The sequence below is a fragment of the Myxine glutinosa genome, chromosome 2 (genome assembly GCF_964187855.1).
Source record: "Myxine glutinosa chromosome 2, kmMyxGlut1.1, whole genome shotgun sequence".
NCBI lineage: Eukaryota > Metazoa > Chordata > Myxini > Myxiniformes > Myxinidae > Myxine > Myxine glutinosa.
Window position 1 is genome coordinate 206,101,151 of NC_136262.1, and position 26,330 is coordinate 206,127,480.

At 51.9% G+C, this 26,330-nt stretch overlaps 1 protein-coding gene across 3 annotated transcripts in view; it reads right to left on the minus strand.

Moving 5' to 3' along the window:
• Window positions 1-26,330, minus strand: part of LOC137420908 (synaptic vesicular amine transporter) — a 335,648-nt gene that overhangs the window by 106,243 nt on the left and 203,075 nt on the right. For 2 of the 3 annotated variants that reach the window (XM_068106409.2, XM_068106408.2), the window contains exons 3-9: window positions 23,798-24,158; window positions 23,561-23,619; window positions 21,795-21,878; window positions 21,542-21,634; window positions 14,623-14,712; window positions 1,920-1,963; window positions 1,740-1,800 (exon numbers count right to left, since the gene is read on the minus strand). In XM_068106409.2, coding sequence (XP_067962510.2) covers window positions 1,740-1,800; window positions 1,920-1,963; window positions 14,623-14,712; window positions 21,542-21,634; window positions 21,795-21,878; window positions 23,561-23,619; window positions 23,798-24,158 — 792 coding nt within the window. The remainder of the gene's footprint in view (window positions 1-1,739; window positions 1,801-1,919; window positions 1,964-14,622; window positions 14,713-21,541; window positions 21,635-21,794; window positions 21,879-23,560; window positions 23,620-23,797; window positions 24,159-26,330) is intronic. The other variant, XM_068106410.2, reaches the window with a different exon arrangement.

The following is a 26,330-nucleotide window of genomic DNA, read 5'->3' on the forward strand; positions in this document are numbered from 1 at the left end:
TATTTTTAATATTCAATACAGTGGTAAAAAAGATTTTCCAATATCTATCATATTAAGCCATACATTGCATGTCAAAGATTTGAATTTAATGGAAAATGTGAAAGAAAATTTCACTTCTATGGAGAATATCTCCGTAACGGTTGACCTTTCTACGGAGTGCCATGTCAGTCGATTTCCCTTTGATGTTTCATGTCAAAATGCACCAGTGAAAAGAGTATATGGCATAGCATCATTGTCTAGATTCAGGGGAATGAGACTTTGTTGTTTGTTTTGCGAAATTTGCAGAATTAGCCACCAATTAGGGTCACGGGTTAATTAGTACAAAATGCGAAGGTCCTATTTCGTAAGGTCCTATTTGACGTCCCCTAGATGAATTTACAAGAATTTTCTACATATCATTCAAATTAAACGTCATATTATGTGCCGAATATTCAAATTAAATGAAAAATATGATAGGAATTCTTGATTCTATCGCCAATATCTCAATAACGGTTCAATTGCCAATATCTCAATAACAGTTCAATTTTGGTCGCATGGATTTGTCTTTTTTCCAACGTAGGCCACCAAAACTGATTTTGGTTCCTCTCTATATATGACAACAATATATCTAACAATATATTAGAAAGGAATATGTCACCTTTTTTAAATTTCTATATTTTATATTTATATTTCACCCCCTTAAACCAACACTGATGAAGTGTCAAATAACCGTATTGTGGCAATATCCCAGCATTGGCGTTATTTAGTCTTGTTTTTGCATGTTACAGTCTCCGAGTCACTGCATTTGCATGCGTCCGTACACTTCAAATCCCATTTCTTGCACGAACACCTATCACTGGTGCAACCCTTGGTACAGCCACACTGTACAATGTCCTTGCATGCTTTTGGGATAGGGGGTAAAGATGTGAGCACCGGTGAGAGAAGACCATCAGCCAACTTCCATCCAGCAGAGTCCATTGGGGAAGGAATTACTGGGTTTGGATTGCACGCTTCTCTCCATATGAAGCTCTGGTAATTTGCACGCTGTATAATGTATATGGTGATGTGCAGCATCACTGGATGGTGGCATTGATTCTGGTGCCTGACATTTACTGAACAGCTTTACTGAACAGCGAACATATCACATGTTCTTGTGATATCACATCTCATGTGATATCACATGATATCACTTGTGATATCACATCTCACGAACATATCACATGTGAACATATCACATGTCCCTATCACATGTACCACAATTCTTACCATGAACAGCGAACAGCGAACTTCTCACATTTTCCATTAAATTCAAATCTTTGACATACGATATATGGCTTAATATGATAGATACTCGATAAACTTTTTCGCCACTGTATTGAATATTAAAAATAAAATAATTTCTGTGAAAACTTGAATTTTGCACTTATTGACTTTTGACCTTAATTAATGACCTAATTAGGCAATTTTGGGAAACACAAACAACATATTCATATTCAGCACGAAAATCCCTTTCAGAAAAACCTATTTGTTTGCTTTTCCTCAAAAATGCCTCATGCAGCTTAAATAAGCACATTTTTGAATTTCTTGCCTAGACTTTAACGGATGTTTATATAAATCGTTTAAAATAAAAAAAGCCTTCAATTTCTGATATTTTGCCTTTTCATTTGGGCCTCCCAATTGAAGCCCCGCACGTAGGGCGGGTACCGTTGCTAGTTCTTGTAATTTCTTGAAAGCCACAATAAATTAAGGATTGAATTTACCTGAAGCAAACAGGATGTATGGGTCTTTCAGCAAAGTCAGCAAAGGCGTTCCCTTCTGTGTCTGTTGAAAACAGCAATTTTAGAAATCGGTGAATATATGACTTTGAAACGGAAATAAACACATCGGCTCACTCTCATAAGCCATACACTGTGTAATACACAAGTATAGGGATCACTCACCTCTGCAACAACTTTTGGTATCTTCATAATGAAAAGTTGTAATGCTGTCAAAGAAGATGAAAAATAAAATCGAGATCGGAAGAAAAAAAGAAAGAAAAAAAGATCGTTTTGAGCTTAACGAGTATTTTGGTAGTGGTTATGGAATCTATTGTTGCCGGTTAAGTCTAGAATCTATACAGTAATGTAAAAAGTAGAGGGTCGGTAAAGATATGCATTGAAATCCATGGTATCATATCAGATGCACAATATACATTCAAGGAAACTTGTTTTCAAGACTCAAATTGACATATTATTGTTACCCTCGCCGGAGAAGAGGGTGTTGCATTTAAGTCCATTTGTCTGTTTGTCTGTCTTTCTGTTTGTTTGTCCGAACATAATAAATATGATTTTTCTCTGCAACCGTTGGTCAGATTAACGGGAAATTTTCACCATAGGTGCACCTCCTCCTGTAGATCTTTTAATGATAATTATGACGCTATATGTCACGTAGTACAGACGCCATCTTGGGAAAAACGAAAAAATTTGCACCTCCATATCTCCGAAAGCGCTGCATAGAAAAAATTGAGATGTGGCTCATTGTAAAGAACTCTCCACGGGGATTAAAATATGTAAATGATTATGTCATAGGTTCCTCCATGATGACGTTATAATTCGACAAGAACAAAACTTCATCCGATCAAGATGAAATTTCTTGAGTGTTATCTGTGGATAATTTGGTGGAGAAAAAATGATGTTGTAGCGGCTGCCGCTGAGTTTTCACAATCGCCTTGCACCTATCAAGGACGCGGAGCGATCACCATGCCGGGCTCGTCCAGGACGCCCAGGCTCGCCCTCAACTTGCCAGGCCGCAGCCAGGACGCTGGGCCACGCCCCCTGGCGCCGGGCCTGGGCAAACCCCCTGGCGGAATAGATATATATTGCTGACTGATAAACGGTTTTGCAGAGTGCCTGAGTGTTTGATTTCATTAAAGCAACTCAGATGAATTCTAGCTTTTTGTCGCGTCCATTCTTCCGATCGACGTGGGAGCCCCGGCTCCTTCATTGGTGACCTATCGACATGGACACGGCAGTCGCCCTTAAACTGCCTACCTTCTGGGAGGCTCACGCGGCGGTTTGGTTCGCACAGGCGGAGTCCCTGTTCGCCCTGCGAGGCATCACGGCCGACGACACCCGCTTCCACCATGTGGTAGCTGCGCTCGGGTCGGTTACCGCGGCCCGCGCCCTGAGCCTCCTCGAAAGCCCGCCAGCCGCTGACAAATACGGCGCGATTAAGAAGCTGCTCCTCGATGCTTTCGCCCTCCCATCGGCGGAACGCGCACGGCGCCTGCTCGATCTGCCTGAGCTCGGCGACACGCGCCCTTCCGAGCGCATGGACTACATGCTTTCACTGCTCGGCGAGCACTCTCCGGCATTCCTGTTCCGGGAGCTGTTCTTCCGTCAGCTGCCTAACCCGGTACGCCTCGCCCTGGCAAGCACGACGATCACAGATCCCCGGGCCCTTGCCAGAGAAGCCGACAAGATCTCCGCCGCAGGACAGCGCATCGTAGCGGCGACATGGGACCCACCGCCGTCCGACGCAACACCCAGGGCACCCGAGCACCCGGCACGGTCGACGGCCGAACTGCCGACGCCATTGGCGGCTGCTCTACCGAGCCGACCACCTCCGGCACGACGACCGAGGCCTCCACCTGACCAAGCGTGGTGTTACTATCATGCCAGGTTCGGACAGAAGGCCCGGACATGCCGACCCCCGTGCACCTTCGGCAGGCCGGGAAACGGCCGGGCCGGCGTTCATTACCAGCCATGAGCGCCGGCCACACGGGCAACTTACTGTTCATCACGGATAAAGCGTCCGGACGGCGCTTCCTGTGCGACACCGGCGCCCAACTGAGCGTCATACCCGCCTCTGACCAGGACAGGCAATCCGCGGTTTGCGGCCCCTCCTTAGTTGCGGCCAACGGATCGACTATCCGCACCTTCGGCCCGCGCAACGTCACCCTCTGCTTCGGCGGCCAACGCTTTGCTTGGACGTTTGTAACCGCCAACGTGCCCGTGGCTCTGCTAGGCGCCGACTTCCTCTGCGCACACGGACTGCTGGTGGACGTCCAACGGCGTCGTTTAATCAACGCTGAAACCTTCAGCTCCCTGGTATGCACATTGAGCAGCTCCGCGCCGACCGAGCTGGCATGCGCCGTCCCGGCGGCGAACGAGTTTGCTCGCCTGCTCACGGAGTTCCCGGCCCTCACGCGGCCGACGTTTTCGGCCGTCGCAGTACGGCATGGGATCGAGCACCACATACCAACCACGGGCCCGCCGGTCTACGCCAGGGCCCGCCGCCTCGACCCAGCCAAGCTCGCCGTAGCGAAGGCCGAATTCGACGCGTTGGAGCACCTCGGCATCGTGCGGCGCTCCGATAGCGCGTGGGCCTCGCCACTGCACATCGTGCCAAAGCCGGGGGGTGGATGGCGCCCGTGTGGCGACTACCGCCGTCTCAATGACGCTACCACCCCCGACAGGTACCCGATCCCGCATATCCAAGACTTCTCCGCCCGTCTGGCGGGACGGGTCATTTTTTCGAAAATTGACCTCATACGGGGATATCACCAGGTACCTGTCAGGGCGGCCGACGTCCCTAAAACGGCAGTCATCACGCCGTTCGGCTTATTCGAATTCTTGCGGATGCCGTTTGGTCTCAAGAACGCGGCTCAGGCGTTCCAGCGCTTGATGGACGGCGTGCTGCGTGACCTGCCGTTCCTTTTCGTTTACCTGGACGACATCCTCGTCGCCAGCACGTCCCGGGCCGAGCACCTCCTCCACCTCCGGACGCTGTTCGAGCGCCTCAGCGAGCACGGCCTCATCGTCAACCCGGCCAAATGCCACTTCGGCACGACGGCCGTTGATTTTTTGGGCCATCACATCACCAAGAACGGGGCCGTGCCGCTGCCAACCAAGGTCGAGGCCATCACCACGTTCCCGCGTCCCCGCACCATAAAGGCCCTGCAGGAATTCCTGGGAATGGTGAATTTTTATCACCGCTTCGTGCCCCGCGCTGCTTAGCTCATGCGGCCCCTCTACGAAGCCCTCCGGGGCATGCCGGCCAAGCACGACATCGCCTGGTCCGCAGCAATGGATGCGGCCTTCCAAGGCTCAAAGCGGGCCCTCGCCGACGCAACACTGCTCGCTCACCCGGTGCTCAACGCTCCCATCGCCCTCACCACGGATGCCTCCGACTACGCGGTGGGCGCCGTACATGAGCAATGGGTGAACGGGGTTTGGCAGCCACTCGCTTTTTTCAGCCGGCAGCTCCGGCCGAATGAGCTCAAATACAGCACGTTTGACCGGGAGCTCCTCGGTCTACACCTGGCCGTCCGCCATTTCCGCCACCTCCTGGAGGGCCGACCTTTCACGGCGTTCGTCGACCACAAGCCGTTGGTTTACGCCATGGCCAAGGTCACGGAGCCATGGTCGGCCCGCCAACAGCGCCACCTCTCCGCCGTGTCGGAGTTTACCACGGACATCCGGCACGTCGCCGGCAAAAACAACGCCGTGGCCGACTGTCTTTCCCGGGCCAGCGCGAACGCGGTCCACCTGGGCGTGGATTTTGCGCTTATGGCGGCGGACCAAACCACCGACACCACGGTGCAAGCCCTCCGGGCGGCGGACACGGGCCTCCGCCTGGCCGACATCCCCTGCGCGGACACTGTCCTGCTCTGCGACGTCTCCCAAGGCCAGCCTCGCCCCATCGTGCCCGTCGCCTGGCAACGCCGCATCTTCGCCTCCCTCCACGGCCTTTCCCACCCGGGCCGGAAAGCTTCCCAGAAGCTGGTGTCGGCGCGTTTCGTCTGGCACGGCCTTCGTCGGGACGTCCGCGATTGGACCAGCGCCTGCACGGCCTGCCAACGGGCCAAGGTCCACCGACACACCCAGGCCCCGCTGGCACCTTTCACCGTGCCCGAACGACGTTTCGACCACGTCAACGTGGATCTGGTGGGCCCCCTCCCCCCGTCACGGGGGTTCACACACCTGCTCACCATGGTGGACAGGACCACCAGGTGGCCGGAGGCCGTTCCCCTCGTCTCCACCACCACCGCCGACGTGGCGCAGGCTTTCATCGCCACCTGGGTCGCCCGCTTCGGCGCACCGGCGGACATCTCGTCAGACCGTCCACAGTCCACAGTTCACCTCCGAGCTGTGGGGCGCGGTCGCCCGCAACCTGGGGATCAAGCTCCACCGTACTACGGCCTACCACCCCCAAGCAAACGGGTTGTGCGAGCGATTCCACCGCTCCATGAAGGCCGCGCTCATGGCCGGCCTTCAAGACGTCGGGTGGGCCGACCGGCTGCCGTGGGTCCTTTTGGGCCTTCGCACGGCCCCCAAGGAGGACCTCCAGGCATCCACCGCCGAGCTTGTCTATGGCCAGGTGCTACGCGTCCCGGGCGAATTTGTGCCCGACGCTACCAGTCCCTGGTCCGCAGCTCACCAGCGCTCGGACCTCCAGGAGGCCGCCCGACGGTTTGCCCCCGTGCCAACATCCCACCACGGTGACCCCCAGTCCTACGTCCCCCCAGCACTCCGCACAGCGGAGTATGTTTTTGTGCGTCACGACGCACATCGGTGGCCACTCCAGCCGCCGTACGACGGGCCCTTCCGGGTGCTGCGACGGGACGACAAGTCGTTCGTCATCGACATCGGCGGCAGGTCGGACCGGATTGCTGTGGACCGCCTCAAGCCGGCGCACGTGGACGTCGACCACCCACCACGGGTGGCCCTTCCGCCGCGGCGAGGCCGTCCCCCGTCCACGGTGCCCCCCACTCGACCGCCCACCACCTCACCGGACCCCCTCCCACGACCCGCCAGGGGTCGCTTCGGCCGGGTCATCAGGACCCCCCTCAAATTGACCCTGCCGGTGCAAGTCGATTCTGGGGGGACGTGTGTAGCGGCTGCCGCTGAGTTTTCACAATCGCCTTGCACCTATCAAGGACGCGGAGCGATCACCATGCCGGGCTCGTCCAGGACGCCCAGGCTCGCCCTCAACTTGCCAGGCCGCAGCCAGGACGCTGGGCCACGCCCCCTGGCGCCGGGCCTGGGCAAACCCCCTGGCGGAATAGATATATATTGCTGACTGATAAACGGTTTTGCAGAGTGCCTGAGTGTTTGATTTCATTAAAGCAACTCAGATGAATTCTAGCTTTTTGTCGCGTCCATTCTTCCGATCGACGTGGGAGCCCCGGCTCCTTCAATGTCATCGGTCATGTGGTTCAGCCGCTATATTTGTTTTAACAGAAAAGCCTTAAAAACACTAAAAACATGTCCTGACTAGGGTCTGCAATCTCTGATTGCTCTTTCTAGTTCAACTTGTGTTCAAGTGCAAGTCGCAGCTTGTCCACCAACTTGGGTTCAACTTGTATAACACTGTTTTGATCTGTTTATCACCATACCTGCTAATGTTCTCGACTCTAGTTATAATGAATTTCCTTTATAAGGAAATTCAACACATAACAGGAGGAGGCCATGAGGCCCCTCAAAGCCTGTGCAAAGGTGGCCAACATATTGTTTGTCCATGCTCTGCGCTTAAAATAAAAAGGCCGAGCGTTAAGCAAGGAAGCAGCACGTACCATTCTAAAAGTCTTTGGTATGACTCAGCCGGGATTCTAACCACCGCCCTCCCAGACACAGAATGGATGCTCTAACCCTTACCCCACAAATGACGTAAAATTATGCTCTGTTGTTCTGGCATCTCCTTTACCTGCTCTATTCAGCCTGTGCTTCCATTACGCCTTTGCTCACCGAGCATCAGACATCAATTTAATCCGACTTTGTTCCACCAGGATTCATACTGACAAACAGATTCAGATGGTTTAAAGGTTACGTGATCAAACACTGAGCCATCCTGCTACACTACACAATGTCACTGCTTATAGATACCGGCTCTGAAACCACCTCCACCCTCATCCCCCTCAATCTCCACCTCCACCTCCACCTCCATGCATGGAATACATACATGGTGCCTTATGCTGCAATTACTGAGAATGTGCCTGAAAGTTAATATTGGTTAAGTGCCTGAAAACGTAATATAACTCATAAGCGTTTTATACTTGTAGCATAATTAACCATGATCTTCACAAGAGTAAGGGTTAATTAAATTAATTGGCAGGTTAATTAAATTCTTACCCTTTCAGATGTAAGAAAAACAAGTCATTCTGGGCTAGAGTGATTGATTTGGAGCCCATTATTAGCCCCCTATGGACTTAGTCCGAAACGGGGACTTATGGGTTGGGCCTCGTCTGTGCGGCTGTGTGTCCGCAATCATATCTCGGAGATGTATTGACCGATTTTGTTCATATTTGGCTCAAGGATAACACATGACGGCATACATATGCACATCATTTTGTTTCGCGATGCGATCAAATATGGCTGACTGGCGGCCATTTTAGTTGTAAAAAAGCTGATGTTGAACACGTCCTCAACCATTCCTCGGACATGCATTAACCGATGTTGTTAAAACTTGGCAAACAGATAACAAATGATGGCTTACATATGCTCGTCATTTTCCTTGGAGATCAGATCCAAGATGGCCGACTAGCGGACATTTTGTTACTTAAACGTGTCTGTGCAGCGGTTACCACTGGATGCACACAATCGCCTTGCACCGGCCAGAACACGGCCAGACGCGCCTCTCCCGGGCATGCCCAGACTCACTGTTCCCGGGCACGCCCGAACCTCCCGGGCACGCCCGGTCTCGTCTTTCCCGGGCATGCCCGCTCTCGCCTTTCCAGGGCTCGCCCAGAGCGTCCGGGCATGCCCGCTATCGCCTTTTCAGGGCTCGCCCAGAGCGTCCGGGCATGCCCGCTATTGCCTTTCCAGGGCTTGCCCAGAGCGTCCGGGCATGCCCGCTATCGCCTTTCCAGGGCTCGCCCAGAGCGCCCGGGCACGCCCAGCCTCGACTTGCCAGGCCGCAGCCAAACACGCCCGGGCAGGTCCAGACTCGCCTTTCCAAGGCTCGCCCTTGACACCCGGGCATGCCCGGTATAGCTTTTGCCGGGCAAACTTCCCGACATAAATGTGTATATATATTGCTGCCCGATAAACGGGCTTGTAAGATTACCTGAGCTGTTTTGTTTCAATAAAGCAACTCGGACGAATTCCGTCTTTGGTCGCGTCAATTCTTTCGACTCACGTTGGAGCGCAGCTCCTTCACTGGTGACCTACCGACATGGATACGGCAGTGACGCTTAAACTGCCTACCTTCTGGGAGGCTCATGCGGCTGTTTGGTTCACTCAGGCGGACTCTCAGTTCGCCCTGCGAGGCATCACCGCGGACGACACCCGCTTCCACCATGTTGTGGCTGCGCTCGGTTCCGCCACCGCGGCCTGCGCCTTGAGCCTCCTCGAGCACCTGCTGGCTGCTGACAAATACGACGCGATGAAGACACTCCTCCTCGATGCTTTCGCCCTCTCACCGGCAGCACGCGCACGGCGCCTGCTCGCTCTGCCCGAGCTCGGCGACACGCGCCCGTCAGAGCGCATGGACTATATGCTCTCGTTGCTCGGTGAGCACTCTCCGGATTTTCTGTTCCGCGAGCTGTTCCTTCGCCAGCTGCCTCACCCGGTACGCCTCGCCCTGGCTGGCACGTTGATCACGGATTCCCACGCCCTCGCCAGGGAAGCCGATAAGATCTCCTCGGCGGGCCAGTACATCGGCGCGGTTACCTGGAGCCCGCCGCCGTCCGAGGCGACGCCCACGACGCCCGAGCGCCCTGCGCGGTTGGAGGCCGAACTGCCGGTGCAACTGGCGGCCGCCACGCCGCACCGCCCGCTTCCGACACGACGGCCGGGGCCTCCACCTGACCGGGCGTAGTGTTATTACCATGCCAGGTTCGGACACAAGGCTCGGACGTGCCGGCCCCCGTGCACTTTCGGCAGGTCGGGAAACGGCCGGGCCGGCGTTCATTCCCAGCCATGAGCGCCGGCCACTCGGGCAACTTGCTGTTTATTCGGGACAAAGCGTCTGGGCGGCGTTTCCTGTGTGACACCGGCGCCCAACTGAGCGTCATACCCGCCTCCGAGCAGGACAGGCGGGACGCCGTTTGCGGCCCCTCTTTGGTCGCTGCTAATGGCTCGGCCATACGCACTTTCGGCCCACGCGTCGTCACCCTCTGCTTCGGCAGCCAGCGTTTTCAATGGACTTTTGTGACCGCCTGCGTCCCCATGGCTTTGCTGGGCGCCGACTTCCTCTGCGCGCACGGGCTGCTGGTCGACATCAAACGTCGTCGCCTTGTCAACGCCGAGACCTTCAGCTCCCTGGCGTGCATGATGAGCAGCTCCGCGCCGACCGAACTGGCATGCGCCCTCCCGGCAGCGAACGAGTTCGCTCGCCTGCTCGCGGAATTCCCGGCCCTCACGCGGCCGACGTTTTCGGCCGTCGTGGTGCGGCACGGGATCGAGCACCACATACCCACTACGGGCCCGTCGGTCTACGCCAGGTCCCGCCGCCTCGACCCGGCCAAGCTCGCCATGGCGAAGGCCGAGTTCGACGCGTTGGAGCACCTCGGCATCGTGCGGCGCTCCGATAGCGCGTGGGCCTTGCCACTGCACATCGTGCCGAAGCCGGGGGGTGGATGGCGCCCGTGTGGCGACTACCGCCATCTCAACGACGCTACCACCCCCGACAGGTACCCGATGCCGCATATTCAGGACTTTTCCGCCCGTTTGGCAGGACGGGTCATCTTTTCGAAAATTGACCTGATACGGGGCTACCACCAGGTACCTGTCCGGGCGGCCGACGTCCCGAAGACGGCCGTCATCGCGCCGTTCGGCCTGTTCGAATTTTTGCGGATGCCGTTTGGCCTCAAGAACGCGGCCCAGGCATTCCAGCGCTTGATGGACGGCGTGCTGCGCGACCTGCCGTTTCTTTTCGTCTATCTGGACGATATCCTCGTCGCCAGCACGTCCCGAGCCGAGCACCTCCTCCACCTCCGAACACTGTTCGGTCGCCTCAGCGAGCACGGCTTAATTGTCAACCTGGTCAAATGCCACTTCGGCGCAACGACCGTTGACTTTTTGGGCCACCGCATCACCAAGACCGGGGCGGTGCCACTGCCGACCAAGGTCGAGGCCATCACCACGTTCCCGCGTCCCCGTTCCATCAAGGCCCTCCAATAGTTCCTCGGCATGGTGAATTTTTATCACCGATTCGTGCCCCGCGCTGCTCAGCTCATGCGGCCCCTTTACGAGGCCCTCCGGGGCAAGCCAGCCAAGCACGACATTGTTTGGTCCGCGGCCATGGACGCGGCCTTCGCCAGCGCCAAACGGGCCCTCGCCGACGCAATGCTGCTGGCTCACCCGGTGCTCAACGCGCCCATTGCCCTCACTACGGACGCCTCCAACTACGCGGTGGGCACCGTCCATGAGCAATGGGTGGACGGGGTTTGGCAGCCACTCGCTTTTTTCAGCCGGCAACTCCGGCCGAACGAGTTAAACTACAGCACGTTCGAGCGCGAGCTGCTCGGGCTATTCCTGGCCGTTCGCCATTTCCGACACCTCCTGGAGGGCCACCCGTTCACGGCTTTCGTCGACCACAAGCCGTTGGTCTACGCAATGGCTAAGGTCACGGAGCCGTGGTCGGCCCGCCTGCAGCGCCACCTCTCCGCCGTGTCGGAGTTCACCATGGACATCCGGCACGTCGCCGGCAAAGACAACGCCGTGGCCGACTGTCTTTCTCGGGCCAGCGCGAACGCGGTCCACCTCGGCGTGGACTTCGCGCTCATGGCGGCCGACCAGACCACCGACGCCTTGGTGCAGGCACTCCGTGCGGCGGACACGGGCCTCCGCCTGGCCGACATTCCCTTCGCGGGCACCGTCCTGCTCTGCGACGTCTCCCAGGGCCAGCCTCGCCCCATCGTGCCCGTTTCCTGGCAGCGCCGCATCTTCGCCTCCATCCACGGCCTTTCTCACCCGGGCCGGAAAGCTTCTCAGAAGCTGGTGTCGGCGCATTTCGTCTGGCACGGCCTTCGGCGAAACATCCTCGACTGGGCCAACGCCTGCACGGCCTGCCAGCGGGTCAAGGTCCACCGCCACACCCAGGCCCCGCTGGCACCTTTCGCCATGCCTGAACGGCGTTTCGACCACGTCCACATGGACCTGATGGGTCCCCTGCCCCCCTCGCGGGGGTTCACCCACCTGCTCACCATGGTGGACAGGACCACCAGGTGGCCGGAGGCTGTGCCCCTCGCCTCCACCACCACCGCCGACGTGGCGCAGGCGTTCATCGCCACCTGGGTCGCGCGCTTCGGCGCACCAGCGGACATCTCATCCGACCGCGGCCCACAGTTCACGTCTGAGCTTTGGGGCGCGGTCGCCCGTTCGTTGGGGGTCACGCTGCACCGCACCACGGCCTACCACCCCCAAGCCAACGGGTTGTGCGAGCGGTTTCACCGCTCCATGAAGGCCGCACTCATGGCCGGCCTTCAGGACGACGGTTGGGCCGACCGGCTGCCGTGGGTCCTTTTGGGCCTTCGCACGGCCCCCAAGGAAGACCTCCAGGCGTCCGCCGCCGAGCTCGTCTACGGCCAGCCGCTCCACGTCCCGGGCGAATTCGTGCCCGACGCTACCAGTCCCTGGTCCGCCGCTCGCCAGCGCTCGGACCTCCAGGAGGCCGCCCGACGATTTACCCCCGTGCCGACGTCCCACCACGGTGGCCCCCAGTCCTACGTCCCCCCCGGCGCTTCGCACAGCGGAGTACGTCTTTGTGCGTCATGACGCGCACCGGGGGCCACTCCGGCCGCCGTACGACGGGCCCTTCCGGGTCCTGCGACGGGGCGACAAGTCTTTCATCGTCGACTTTGGCGGCCGGCCGGACCGGATTTCTGTGGACTGCCTCAAACCGGCGCACATGGACGTCGACCGACCACCACGGTTGGCCCTTCCTCCGCGGCGAGGCCGCCCCCCGTCCACAGTTCCCCCCGCTCGACCACCCACCACCACGTCGGACCCCTCCCCACGACCCTCCAGGGGTCGCTTCGGCCGGGTCATCCAGACCCCCCTTAAATTGACCCTGCCGGTGCAGGTCGATTCTGGAGGGGCGTGTGTAGCGGTTACCGCTGGATGCACACAATCGCCTTGCACCGGCCAGAACACGGCCAGACGCGCCTCTCCCGGGCATGCCTGGACTCACTGTTCCCGGGCACGCCCGAACCTCCCGGGCACGCCCGGTCTCGTCTTTCCCGGGCATGCCCGCTCTCGCCTTTCCAGGGCTCGCCCAGAGCGTCCGGGCATGCCCGCTATCGCCTTTTCAGGGCTCGCCCAGAGCGTCCGGGCATGCCCGCTATCGCCTTTCCAGGGCTCGCCCAGAGCGTCCGGGCATGCCCGCTATCGCCTTTCCAGGGCTCGCCCAGAGCGCCCGGGCACGCCCAGCCTCGACTTGCCAGGCCGCAGCCAAACACGCCCGGTCAGGTCCAGACTCGCCTTTCCAAGGCTCGCCCTTGACACCCGGGCATGCCCGGTATAGCTTTTGCCGGGCAAACTTCCCGACATAAATGTGTATATATATTGCTGCCCGATAAACGGGCTTGTCAGAATACCTGAGCTGTTTTGTTTCAATAAAGCAACTCGGACGAATTCCGTCTTTGGTCGCGTCAATTCTTTCGACTCGCGTTGTAGCGCAGCTCCTTCATCCTCAACCATTTCTTCAACATGCATGGTCCGATTTTGTTCAAACTTTGCAAAAGCACAATACATGATGGCATGCAGGTGCACCTCATTTTATTTTGTGATTTAATCAAGAAAGGCCGACTGCTAGACTGGTGGCCATTTTAGTTGTAAAAAAATCTGTGATTGAACACATCCTCAACCATTTCTCAGAAATGCATTTACTGGTCTTGTTCAAACTTGGTACACAGATAATAAATGATGGGTTACATATGCACGTAATTTTTTTCGAGGTCATATCCAAGATGGCCGACTGGCAGCCATTTTGATACATAAACGTGTCTCCACCATTTCTCAACATGCATGGACCGATTTTGTTCAAACTTGGCACAAACACAATACGTGAGAGTATACATATGCAGAAGATTTTGTTTTGTAATCTGACCAAAGATGGCCGACTGGCGGCCTTTAACTCCATACAGCCAAATACTAAAACCATGGGGGCTATGACATTCTATGTCTTTCTTCTTGCTGGTTCTCAGCCAGTAACTTTACTTTTACAAGGAGCTGAGAGACTACACCCACCCTCTCTCCCCGCATTTTGGGTGGCATGAGGAACTGATTTGTGTAATATGAAAGCTAAATCTTGAACAGTTTTTGAAATATCTGTGCACGAGCCAAATTTCCGAGATGGTTGCCCTGGAAATGTAATTTAGTCAATCACAGCCGCGATCTAATCAGGTTGAGATAATGTCATGAGGAATATACAGTATATCTGCAATATGAAAGTTAAATGTTCAACAGGTTTTGAAATATCACATTACGTGCACAAAAGTACATGTACAGATGATTGATCAGTCAGTCGTTCGGTCGATCTCATTTACTGTCCCCTGTCTCCAACCTTGTCAGAGGGGTGGGGGCCAAAAAATGGAATCAGGATCCCTATGCAAGCTTTGCAGTTTAATCCAATATAATGAAACCCAAATATTCCAAAACATGGTCATCTTGGGTTGGAAATAAAGTAAACTTATTCCACATTTCACAAAATCAAACTCACCTCCATCCAGGACAATAAGGCTGGCCAGAATAAGGAAGGGAGTTGGTTTTCCAAAGAAATAGTACAGCATACTCCCAAAGGGAGGACCCACTGTATCAACACAAGTGCACAAGGAACTTCAGTACCTGTACCTTCATGATGTTAATCTATCTGTACCACCTTTTGGTATTTCATGCTGGAGATTAAAAGCTTGCTTTTTCGATATGGAAAGCAAACCTGGCTGAAAATAACTTTTGATCACGCTGTAAGGCTCACAACATGTGTATTCAATCTTAGGGCAAGCCAGAAAACGTCTTTATGCAAATATGAAGGATGACCTCTTCACTAGTCTTCCTCAAAGTCATTATGGTGCCTTGTCAAACTTGTATCTGGTGTATGCTACCCCATCCATCCCATCCATCACCTAAAATGGCATATGTCTTCAGGTTCTGCCCCAGATAAGGCCATGACGGTTTTTGTGGCATTCTCATCTGAGAAGGTCGATAAAGTTCTGTCCAGTCTGGACCCAGCTTTGGTGATGTGCCAGGAAGGCATTACTGGCCACATCCTCAAATTCTGCTCTGTTGCTCTTGCATCTCCTCTATCTACTCTATTCAACATGTGCTTCTACTTTGGCCGCCTCCATCAAGCTGGAAGTCTGAGAACATCACCCCCGTCCACAAGAAGGGTGTACAAACGGAAACTCTTACTACAGATGCTTGCTTCCAATTATAAACAAAGTAATGCAATCCAGCATGGCTACTGATGTTGTCTCCTGATTTCCAGCAGTCTGATCTCTGATTCTGTCTCACTCACTTGACTCTGAACATTCTGCTGCTGCTAATCTCTTGGCAGTGGGAGAGGTCCTAAGTCTCAAAGAGGTGAGGACTGTTTACTTGGACATATCTCAGGCATTCCACACTCCACATAGTTTTCATTCCTGCTTTGCTTTGCAAGCTCTCTAACCACGGTACTCAAGGCTGCCTTCATTCTTGGATTTCTGACTTCCTCCACTCACACAGTCCACACATTGCTGTCAATGGAGCCCTCTCCTCTATCAGTGAAGACTGGAGTGCCTCAAGGCAGTTTTTTTTTTGTTTTTTTTTGTATACAAGATCGAGGCTCGTGAAAGAGCTAACATTAATCACACAAAAAGACAAACCGACACACAAAACACAAAAAACAAGGGGAGCGGCAGACAAGATGGGGAGAGAGGGGGAAGGACACAAAAGAGAGGGGGAAGAGGGGGAAGGACACAAACACAACATTTGAGAGCAGGGACATTGGGAGGACTTGGGGGGAGGTGGGAGAGGAATAAAACATATGAACACTGCAAGGACCCTGGGGTGAATTACCGGGGGTAGAAAAGATCAAGGTTTTCGATGGGGGAAGATAAGAGATGGTGGTGAACAGCTGTTTTAAAGACCTGGAGGGAGGAGTGGGATTGAAGGGAGTGGGGGAGTTTGTTCCAGAGGCGGGAGAAAAGGGGAATGAAAGAGTGAAGGTGAGCAGAGAGCCTAGACTTTGGCAGTTTAACCATAAGAGGGTTGCAGGCAGATCTTGTGCGACCTGAAGGAATATTGGGGGGACAGAGCACAGAGAGAGCTAGGGGAGCAAGGCCGGAGAGGAGTCGGTAGAAGACAGAAAGACCACCAACCTGCCTGCGGTGAGTGAGTGAAAGGCCCTCGGTGTTGACTACATCGCAGGAGATTCCAATGATTCTGAAAGCTTTGGCCTCAACAGCGTGAAGCCGAGCAAGGTGTGAGGCAGGAGCACCAGCCCAGAGGGGAGAACAGTATTCCATTGAGCTGCGGATGAAAGCCTTGTATGTGGTGAGGAGCTCAGGTGTGCCAAGGAAGGACTTCGCACGACGGAGGATGCCCAGTCGGCGACTGGCTTTGGAGGCCAGCTTGGAAATGTGGTTTTCCCAAGAAAGATCATGGCAGATAGTGAGACCCAAAAGCTTGAGCGACAGAACTTCTTGGAGAGGATTGTTGAGAAAGTAGATGGGAGGGTTGTCCAGTCGGTCCTTTCGGAGAGACATTGTAAGATTGTGAGATTTGTCAGGATTGAAAGACATGTTCCACTTGTTTGACCAGTCTGTGATTTTGTCCAGGTCTGCAGAGAGTGAGGAGGCTGCAGACTGCCAATCTGAGGGATGAGGAATGGAGCGACAGAGAGTAGAGTCGTCAGCAAAGAGATAGAGAGGATTTTCAAGAGAGTCAGAGAGATCATTGATGAAGACCAGAAAAAGCACAATGGCTCAATATTGCTCCTAATCTACATAAATGCCTTTTCAGTTGCTCTGGAAAATCCTCGCCTCCTCTTTTGCAGATGATTCTAGACTTTCTCATACAGTATCCCATCCTAATCATATGCAGTTGGTAGCTGGGTCACTCTGCTGATCTGGGAATGGATAGAGGCTGGTCTGATAAGTGGAACATGGACTTCAATCCTACAAAGTCTATTTAACTGTCATACCTGAACATCATATTTTGCTCTTCCATCACATGCAGGTCGGTGTTTTGTTTTTTTAACTGCCTCTCTCACGGTCTCAATTTTAACTCCAAGATGCACTTGTTCTTTCAGGAACACCCTCCTTATAAATCTCCCACTATCCAGGCCTACTACACATCTCCACTATTTTTTCCTCACTTCCCCCATATGTGGAACCAGCTTCCAGAGGCTGTGCAGTCCCACCCTTCTCACTACGGCTTGAAATTGGCAGTGCACTGCCATCTCGAGTATCCCCCCCCCCCCGCCCACCCTCAATCCTTACCCATAATCTACATTACCCTGATATATACAGTGTATTTATGCATTCCTCTCACCCCTTGAGGAGCACAGGAGCTGCCGAGGAAGTTTCATTGGCTATGGAGTACAATCTTCGACGGGTCGCCACTCCGACGTAGGATTATTACCCTGGTCAATCCTTCCTATCCAAACTCTCCTGACTTGCAGGTTGCAGTCTTCCCTCCTTTCTTTCCTCTTTTACGGTTCGTTCATTCCCTTGCTTATTGTCTCCAACTTTTGCCCTACTGTCACTTCACACCCTTCATAAACTTGCTCTTCCATCAGCCTCACTCTTCTAAAGAAAAAAACAAAACAGGCAGTGTATGTTTGCTGTACATGCCAAGTTTACTTAGCAATGGTTATCACATTGCATTGATTCCTGCTCAGCTCTTCAGTGATAAGGTCAGTTATGGGAGCATGCCCCGGAGCAGCGCGTCACCACATCCACTTTCTGATGGTACTCCAGGGGCCTCCGTCTGGCCATCCCCCAGGCTGATGCCTGGCCCATCCCTATCTCCTTGAGATGCCGATCAACCTGCTGCAACCACAAGGCATGCGGTCAGCCCGTTGGCTTCCTCCACTCACGAGGCTCCCTTGCTGAGAGTATCTGGTGAGCTGGATCAGCATCAGGAAAACGAGCCATATGTCCATATAATACAGCCGCAGCTGACGCTGATGGACCATACAGGAAATAAATCTCATCTGAGTCTCTCCCAGCAACCGCTCATTGGACACGAAGTCCGACCAGCGATAGCCAAGGATTCTCTGAAGAAATTTGGTTCCAAAGGAGTTGATTCTCATTCTCTGGCCTGGAAATCCGTAATCCCAGTGGCTTGGTAAGGGTCCAAGCCTCTCATCCGTAGAGCAAGACTGAAAGCACCAATGACTTAAAGACTCTGACTTTCGTCCTCCTGCATAGATACCGACAGCGCCACACCCCATGATCCAGTGAATCCATGACTCCCCAGACCAGACCCAGACGTCTATAAACCTCTGGCTCGCAACATGCAGAGACATGAATAACACTGCCAAGGTATGTGAATCTCTTCGTGACCTCAACATCTTTGCCACAAACAGGCACAGACAAGACGGCAGCATCCAAGATGTCATTGAAAGCCTGGATATTGCTTTTGACCCAGGAAATCCATAATCCCTGTGGCTCCACCTCCTCATTCAGTGCCTGGAGGGCCCCCGCAAGAATATCCAGCATCTCCGCAAAGATGACTGCATCATCTGCAAAATCAAGATCAGAGATCTTGACACTCACAAATGATGCACCGCAGACTGACCTCTCCGACATCCTCACCAGAATCCAGTCCATACAAGCGCTGAAGAGTGTGGGAGCCAGTACACGCCCCTGCCAAACTCCAGTAACAACTGGAAAAAGTCAGAGATGGAGCCACCACACCTCACAGCACTCTCAGTACCAGAGCATAGTTCAGAGATCAGATTTATCAGCGTTGGTGGCATCCCACGAAGACCAAGAATCCTCAAGAGGGCAACCTGATTCACCAAATCGAATGCTTTGCGGAGATCAACATAGGCAGAAAGCAGCCCATGGCGAAACTCTCGCTTGCATTTGGTGAGTACCTGAAGCGCAAGGATATGGTCAATCGTTGATCTCTTTGGTGTAAAGCCCGACTGCTCTGGTCGCTGCTGCTCGAGCAGATGGTGGTGAACCCTCTCAAGAATGATCCAAGAAAAGACCTTGCCTGGCACCGAGAGTCGCATCACACCTCGGTAGTTTTTGCAGTCCTGGTCATCACCCTTCCCTTTCCAGAGAGGGACAACAAGGCCCCTCTTCCAGTCAGTTGGGATGATCCCTCTGCTTCAAACAGAGCACAGAACTGCATGCAATGAAGTACAGCATTTTCACAAGCCTTGAGAAGCTCAGCATGGATGCCACAAATCTCAGGAGCTTTGCTCACTTTCAGCTGGTTCACCGTCGCCTGTGTTTCCACAAGTGAATGTGGTCCACAGTTAATTGGGGGTGTCAGCATTTGGGATAGCAACACCCATGACATCCAACTCAACAGCCGTTAGGTCAGCCTGGTACAGCCACTCAAAGTAACCGGTCCAGCGGACCTTCACTTCAGACTCTGTCAAGAGGCCACCACCGTCTGCTCAAACTGCAGTACACCTAGAGACAGGCTTAGAGGAACGCAATGCATGGATTCCTCTGTAAGCAGGACGAGAATCACATGTCCACAAGTGATGCTCTACCCTTTCACAGCTTACTCACACATAGGCCTCCTTGTCCGCCCTCGGCGAGCGTACAGTTTTACACCGCAGCTCCCCGGACAGTTCAGCTCTGCCATCGAGACTGGCCATGTGACTCTGGTTGATGGTATCAAGCGTCTCCTGAGAGACAAAGTTCTTCTTCACCTGATGGTGGGTTCCAAGACAGCCACCGACAACATCAAGGATGATGGTCTTGAAGGCATTCTACAACTCCTCAGGATCCCCTGAAGCATCCAGACCCCCCCCCCCCCCAAAACCCCATTCAACCTGCTCGCAAACTCCTCAGACACCCTCTACTCCTTGAGCTTGCCCACATCCAGCCTACACTGGGATGATAGCATTATCTTGGATTTGAGCTGCAACTTCAGAGTTGCTACAACAAGGCTGTGGTCAGTGTTGAGGAACTGAGCACTCCAGTCGACCCTGCAGTTCTGGAGCATCCACCATCGACCATCAATTAGCACATGGTCAGTCTCCTTCGCCACACCACCAGCATTGGAATACCAAGTCCAGCGATGAGGCTGTGGGAGCCAAAACCAGGAGCCAGCCACCCTAAGTCCATGACTTCTTGCAAAGCTGAGAAACTTGGTGCTATTTTGGTTCAAAGCCCCAGATCCATGGGGACCAACACATGCCTCATAACCATCCCTGTCAGTGCCAGTCGATGCATTGAAATTCCCCAAGACTAGAAGAGTATCTCTCCTGGGGCACTGTTCAACCACAGACTCGGGCATGGCATAGAATGCCTCCTTCACATTGAGATCACGTTCCTCAGTCGGAGCATATACAGAGACCAGGGAAATGACACCCAAAGAGCGACGCATCCTCAGTCTCATAATACGCTCGTTGACCGATGTTACCTCGACTATCATGGGAGTCAGCTTATTGGACAAAGCTATAGCAACTCCCTGGGCATGGTAACTGTCAAAGCGACCAGACCAGTAGTAGATGTAACCACCTACCATGATCTCACCACTATCCGGCCTCCGAACCTCAGAAAGTGCTGCAACACTGATGTACAAACGCTGGAGCTCAGATGATAGCAGAGACAGGTGATCATCCTCTCTTAGAGTAATAATATTCCAGGCATGCACCCGAAGGGCCATCTCAGGTTAATCCAAGGAGACGTCCACCGCCCCGTGGATGACGTCTCAGCACCACCCCGACACACACCTCCACAACCCAACCCAGGAGAGCTAGCCCATGCTTTTCCTCCTATTGTCAAAGAATGGGATTTCCGAAGGCTTTGCCCCCAATCCCGTCGTCCGGTGAGCTGCTCTGCGAAGGGCAGCTGCACAGGAGGTACTCCTACGGAGTGTTTTTTTTTTAGTTGTGTTCTTTGTGCGTGTTGCGGAATGACATGTTTTTTATGGTGGCCGGAGTGCAAATCCTGCCACACCAACCTCCTAGAAAGAGGTAACCAACCCGACTGCAGGAGGATGTCCACAGACACAGTTGGGCACTGGATATGAATGGCCGTTGGCTCACAAGGAGCTCCTCCGCCCTTTGTCAGGTCTTGTTTTAGCCCTGCTAGGTGTCCATATCTAAACACCCCCTGGGGGCAACAAGACCAGGCGGAAAAAAACAACTTTTTCCTTCCGCCAGGAAAATGTGTGACTACTCTTAGTCTGGCTCCTACCCGTTGACCTGTTTGGCTAGATAAAACCTACAAGGAGCGAAGCTCCCGCCAGTATAGCCCAAAGGGTCACAGGAGCATTCTTAAACTTGAAATTTGAAATTCATTCTTAAATTTGACTGCATCGTATTTCATTGAACATACATACAGCATTTCACATCATCTGGACAAATACCAAAATCGGTGATTTCTGATTATTGTTAACCAACCTCCAGCTTGAAAGAATATGAAAAAGGCAAGACTCAATATCATTGAGGAATGAAAACTAACCGAGTACACCCATTGCCAAACCGCCCAGAGCAATGCCCATGACGACTCCTCTATCGTTGTCATCTTGGTATAGACTGGCTAATAAGGCCATACCTGCAGATCACACACACACACACACACACACACACACACACACACACACACACACACACACACACACACACACACACACACACAGTAATGTAGGAACTGCAAAAGCTTAATGATTAATTTTTAAAAACATAAAACGAGTCGTCAATAAAAGTTTCATCACCTGATATTGAAGAGCAAGCGGACCCAATTCCTTGCACTGCTCTGGCAAAGAACAACACTGCATAGTTTTCAGCAAAGGCAAACACTGGGAAATGACATTTAGAATCATGACGACCCTTCATGAACTATAACACAGATAATTAATTAATTAATCAGTATTAAAAGAAGGGCATCGATAAGGTCTGTTCATTCTAATGACGAACCAATAAAAGACATTTTATGACAATGTTCATCAAATGTGGAACTGTGCTGCCAAAATAGTTTAGACCAGCGGTTCAGAACCTGGGGGTCGTTTGGGGTTTTCCGGGGGTCATGAAGGGGTCATGAATAACATATCAATTTGTTGAGCCCATTTTTAGGAACCTAACAAAGGTACATACCACACACAGTATTTTGTTTGCGTATGCGCGTACGTCACGACCCCCAGGTTAAGAACCGCTGCTCTAGACTCTAGAGGTAGGTGCACTCACCTCAAGGAAAAATTACCACCGGAACCCAACTGTGGGAGAAATATTGGTGTTCGTTCGAGTTATTTTGTGGTACGAGTCTTGATCTTGGAGCAGTGAGGTCTGTGCTGGCTCAACAGCCCACACGAGCCAGCCCAGAGGATGTCAGTGCTTCCAGCTACAACATGGGTGAACTACCCGCTGCACACAATGTTCCTCTCTCATGCCACCATGAGGTCACTCCCATGTGCCCTCCCTCCATTATGTACAAGTTTTCTTCACCCCAGCTGAAATTTTAATTATTCCCTTGATTCCCACCATTCCTTCCATTACCTTAAATGGTGTACAGGAGGGGGGATTGTCATAATTATTGAGTGCATGTTCTGTATTTGTCATCCATTGAGACCCGTCAGGATTTGTGTCTGGTGTACTCTGTGCAAGATAATTTATTGGCAAATACCACAATTATTGCTTGCATTAATTATTGGTGCTAGTAGTATCCTATAGTGTTAAATCCTAGTATGAGGACTAATTCGCTCTGCCATCATTAGGGATAGAATTAGCAACAATCGTTGGTTTCCACAACTATCAGGGATGCCTCTTTGTGGTGGTTGTACCACACAACACAAGTCGGGGACGAAATCTTCTCCATTCTTCCCAGCTGCCGGGATTTGTTAGGGCAGCGCGGTCATGGTCACAGTACCGATCGGTCCCCATGGACTGGCCATTTCCCTCTTGTCTCTGCCTCTTATATATCTATCTATCTATCTATCTGTCTGTATCTCTGTCTCTCTGTCTCTCTCTGTCTGTCTGTCTGTCTCTCTCTCTTTCTTTCTTTCTTTCTTTTTTTTTCTCTCTCTCTCTCTCTCTCTCTCTCTCTCTCTCTCTCTCTCTCTCTCTCTCTCTCTCTCTCTCTCTCTCTCTTCTCTCTCTCTCTCTCACGGAAGTGGGGGATCTCTGGGTCACTCCTGCGACATTGATTGGCTGTCCCCGTGCCACGGGCTTGTTCGAGAGAACTGTCCATGGCTATACAACAACAACAACAACAACAACAACAACAACAACAGCAGCAGTAACCGTTTGTTTCCTTTGGGAACAAGGCTTGCACCAGCAGCTCAATTCAGTTCATTACCGTTCGGCTCTTCTGGGGTTTGACCCCAGGTGTACAGGCTCGTGTATTAGTGGTCATCTCTGTGCCGCCTCGTACACGTGACAGTATTTCTGCCTGCTGGGTCAGGTGAGGAATAACTACCGCAAATACTTCAGGTCTGAACGCAATCATCTAACAAATAATTGCAACAAAAAATGAAATATAACTCACCCATAGTAGAAACAAACATCATAATGAATCCGGAAAAGAGAGGAATTCCGTATCCGATTCTAACAAACAAATAAACAAATAAAATCAGCCTTTAAGCACAGAAATTTCAAAATAAATGCCAACTTTATGAAAAATAACCAAATTCTCTATTGAAATGAGTTCAGCTGCAAGTTTTGTTCCAAGTCAAATAATGAAGACATTTCCTGCAGACTTTGTAAGTTTGTAAAAGGAACCTGCCTGTTTGTAAGGAAGCCGATGATTGGGCTCACCAATAATTGAACGACAGGTTTTGACGCAAGCAGGAGGCCCACCCTGAAGTTCTCATTCAATAGCAACTCACTGCCCTCAAATTTGCACACACTTGTGTCTTGGTCCTCCGTTTTGCTGGAGTTTTGTGAACCTTGTAAATCCTCAAAATCCATCTTTTCCACCAGGATGGAGCTGTTGCTGTAATATGAGAAGATGCGAGAGCCAAACTCTGAAAGTGGATTAGATGTCGTGGCATTGGAGGATTGAATTGAAGTCTCTTGCTCAGCAGTTTGCAAAGTGACATTTGCGAGTTTTTCTTCAGCGTAAAGGATGCTTGGGATGATGGGGACTGGACAAAAAGAGGAGTGGTTAATATTGATGATTCAAAAACGATCACAAAACAATTACAAAATTTAACAAACATTAGTGAGACAGATTTAACACAAACAGATCATTGAAGTAGATTTTTAAACAAATAGTTTGAGTTTTGTTTCTAATGGCATTTCATTCCAATTCCAGTTATCATACTAAAATACGCAATTTGGTGTCTGTCTGTCTGACTTTTTTTGATGGTGATACATTCAGCGTTACTTATCCAATCTAAACCAAACTTGACATGAGGAATAAGGGTCACACGATGGAGGTTGTAGCTACTTCATTTACCGCCCTCCCCAAGGAGGTTTTCCGCTTTGGACGAAAGCTGTGTTATAGTTCGTCTTGAAAGTACTAGAACTAGACGAACATATCTCATGGGATTGTGAATTGGACAGGTGACCTTGATGGGTCATGACATGTGACGTACATAACCCAGGCAGTTGCTGCTTCTATCATGGTTTCTGTTACTGGTGAGGTAGAGGGAGGGGTTAAGGAGTTGTGCTGGGGATGTTGAGGAGTTGTGGTTAGGGGTGGAGGGGATTGAAGGTTTAGGGTTGAGAGGTGCAGTTTGTTGATGACTTGGGGTTTGTGAGGGAGTGAGTTGAGGACTTCGAAGTCTGGAAGACTTGAAGTAGAGTGAATTGGGGTTCTTTGGATACTTCCTTGTCTCATACCGAACATGTCCACCAAGTTTCATCCGAATCCGTTCATATTTTTTGAGATATCGTATTATATATCGTTTTAGTCCTATCTCTCAATGGTGAAGAATCACTTTAAAAATTCTAGCATCCGCATCCAGGTCTAATCAATTCGTTCTTGTCGCTGATGTCACACATTCAACCTGTCCACCTAATTTTGTCCGAATCCTTCCACAACTTTCTGAGATATCCACGATACTTGCAAAATCCTTTGCAAGTATCTCCCAAGGACCGACTGGACAACCCTCCCATCTACTTTCTCAACAATCCTCTCCAAGAAGTTCTGTCGCTCAAGCTTTTGGGTCTCACTATCTGCCATGATCTTTCTTGGGAAAACCACATTTCCAAGCTGGCCTCCAAAGCCAGTCGCCGACTGGGCATCCTCCGTCGTGCGAAGTCCTTCCTTGGCACACCTGAGCTCCTCACCACATACAAGGCTTTCATCCGCAGCTCAATGGAATACTGTTCCCCCCTCTGGGCTGGTGCTCCTGCCTCACACCTTGCTCGGCTTCACGCTGTTGAGGCCAAAGCTTTCAGAATCATTGGAATCTCCTGCGATGTAGTCAACACCGAGGGCCTTTCACTCACTCACCGCAGGCAGGTTGGTGGTCTTTCTGTCTTCTACCGACTCCTCTCCGGCCTTGCTCCCCCAGCTCTCTCTGTGCTCTGTCCCCCCAATATTCCTTCAGCTCGCACAAGATCTGCCTGCAACCCTCTTTTGGTTAAACTGCCAAAGTCTAGGCTCTCTGCTCACCTTCACTCTTTCATTCCCCTTTTCTCCCGCCTCTGGAACAAACTCCCCCACTCCCTTCAATCCCACTCCTCCCTCCAGGTCTTTAAAACAGCTGTTCACCACCATCTCTTATCTTCCCCCATCGAAAACCTTGATCTTTTCTACCCCCGCTAATTCACCCCAGAGTCCTTGCAGTGTTCATATGTTTTATTCCTCTCCCACCTCCCCCCAAGTCCTCCCGATGTCCCTGCTCTCAAATGTTGTGTTTGTGTCCTTCCCCCTCTTCCCCCTCTCTTTTGTGTCCTTCCCCCTCTCTCCCCATCTTGTCTGCCGCTCCCCTTGTTTTTTGTGTTTTGTGTGTCTGTTTGTCTTTTTGTGTGATTAATGTTAGCTCTTTCACGAGCCTCGATCTTGTATACAAAAAAAAAAAAAAAAAAATCCACCCCAACCCCCCAAAAAAGTTTGTCATAGATAGATCAAATTGTCCACTTCATTAAAATTAAAATTGACCTTAAATTAAAATTGATCTTGAAAAAAATAAATTTTGATCAGAAACAATTGATCAAAGCTCGGGTCAATTGGATGAAAATTGATTATTTTTCAGATCAAAATTGGTGATTTTAGATGTTTGACCTTGAGTTGACCTTTTGACCTCAAATAGTTTCCCAATTTAATGACTCGATATGCAAATCCTGTTCAACTTTCAAGTCAATCG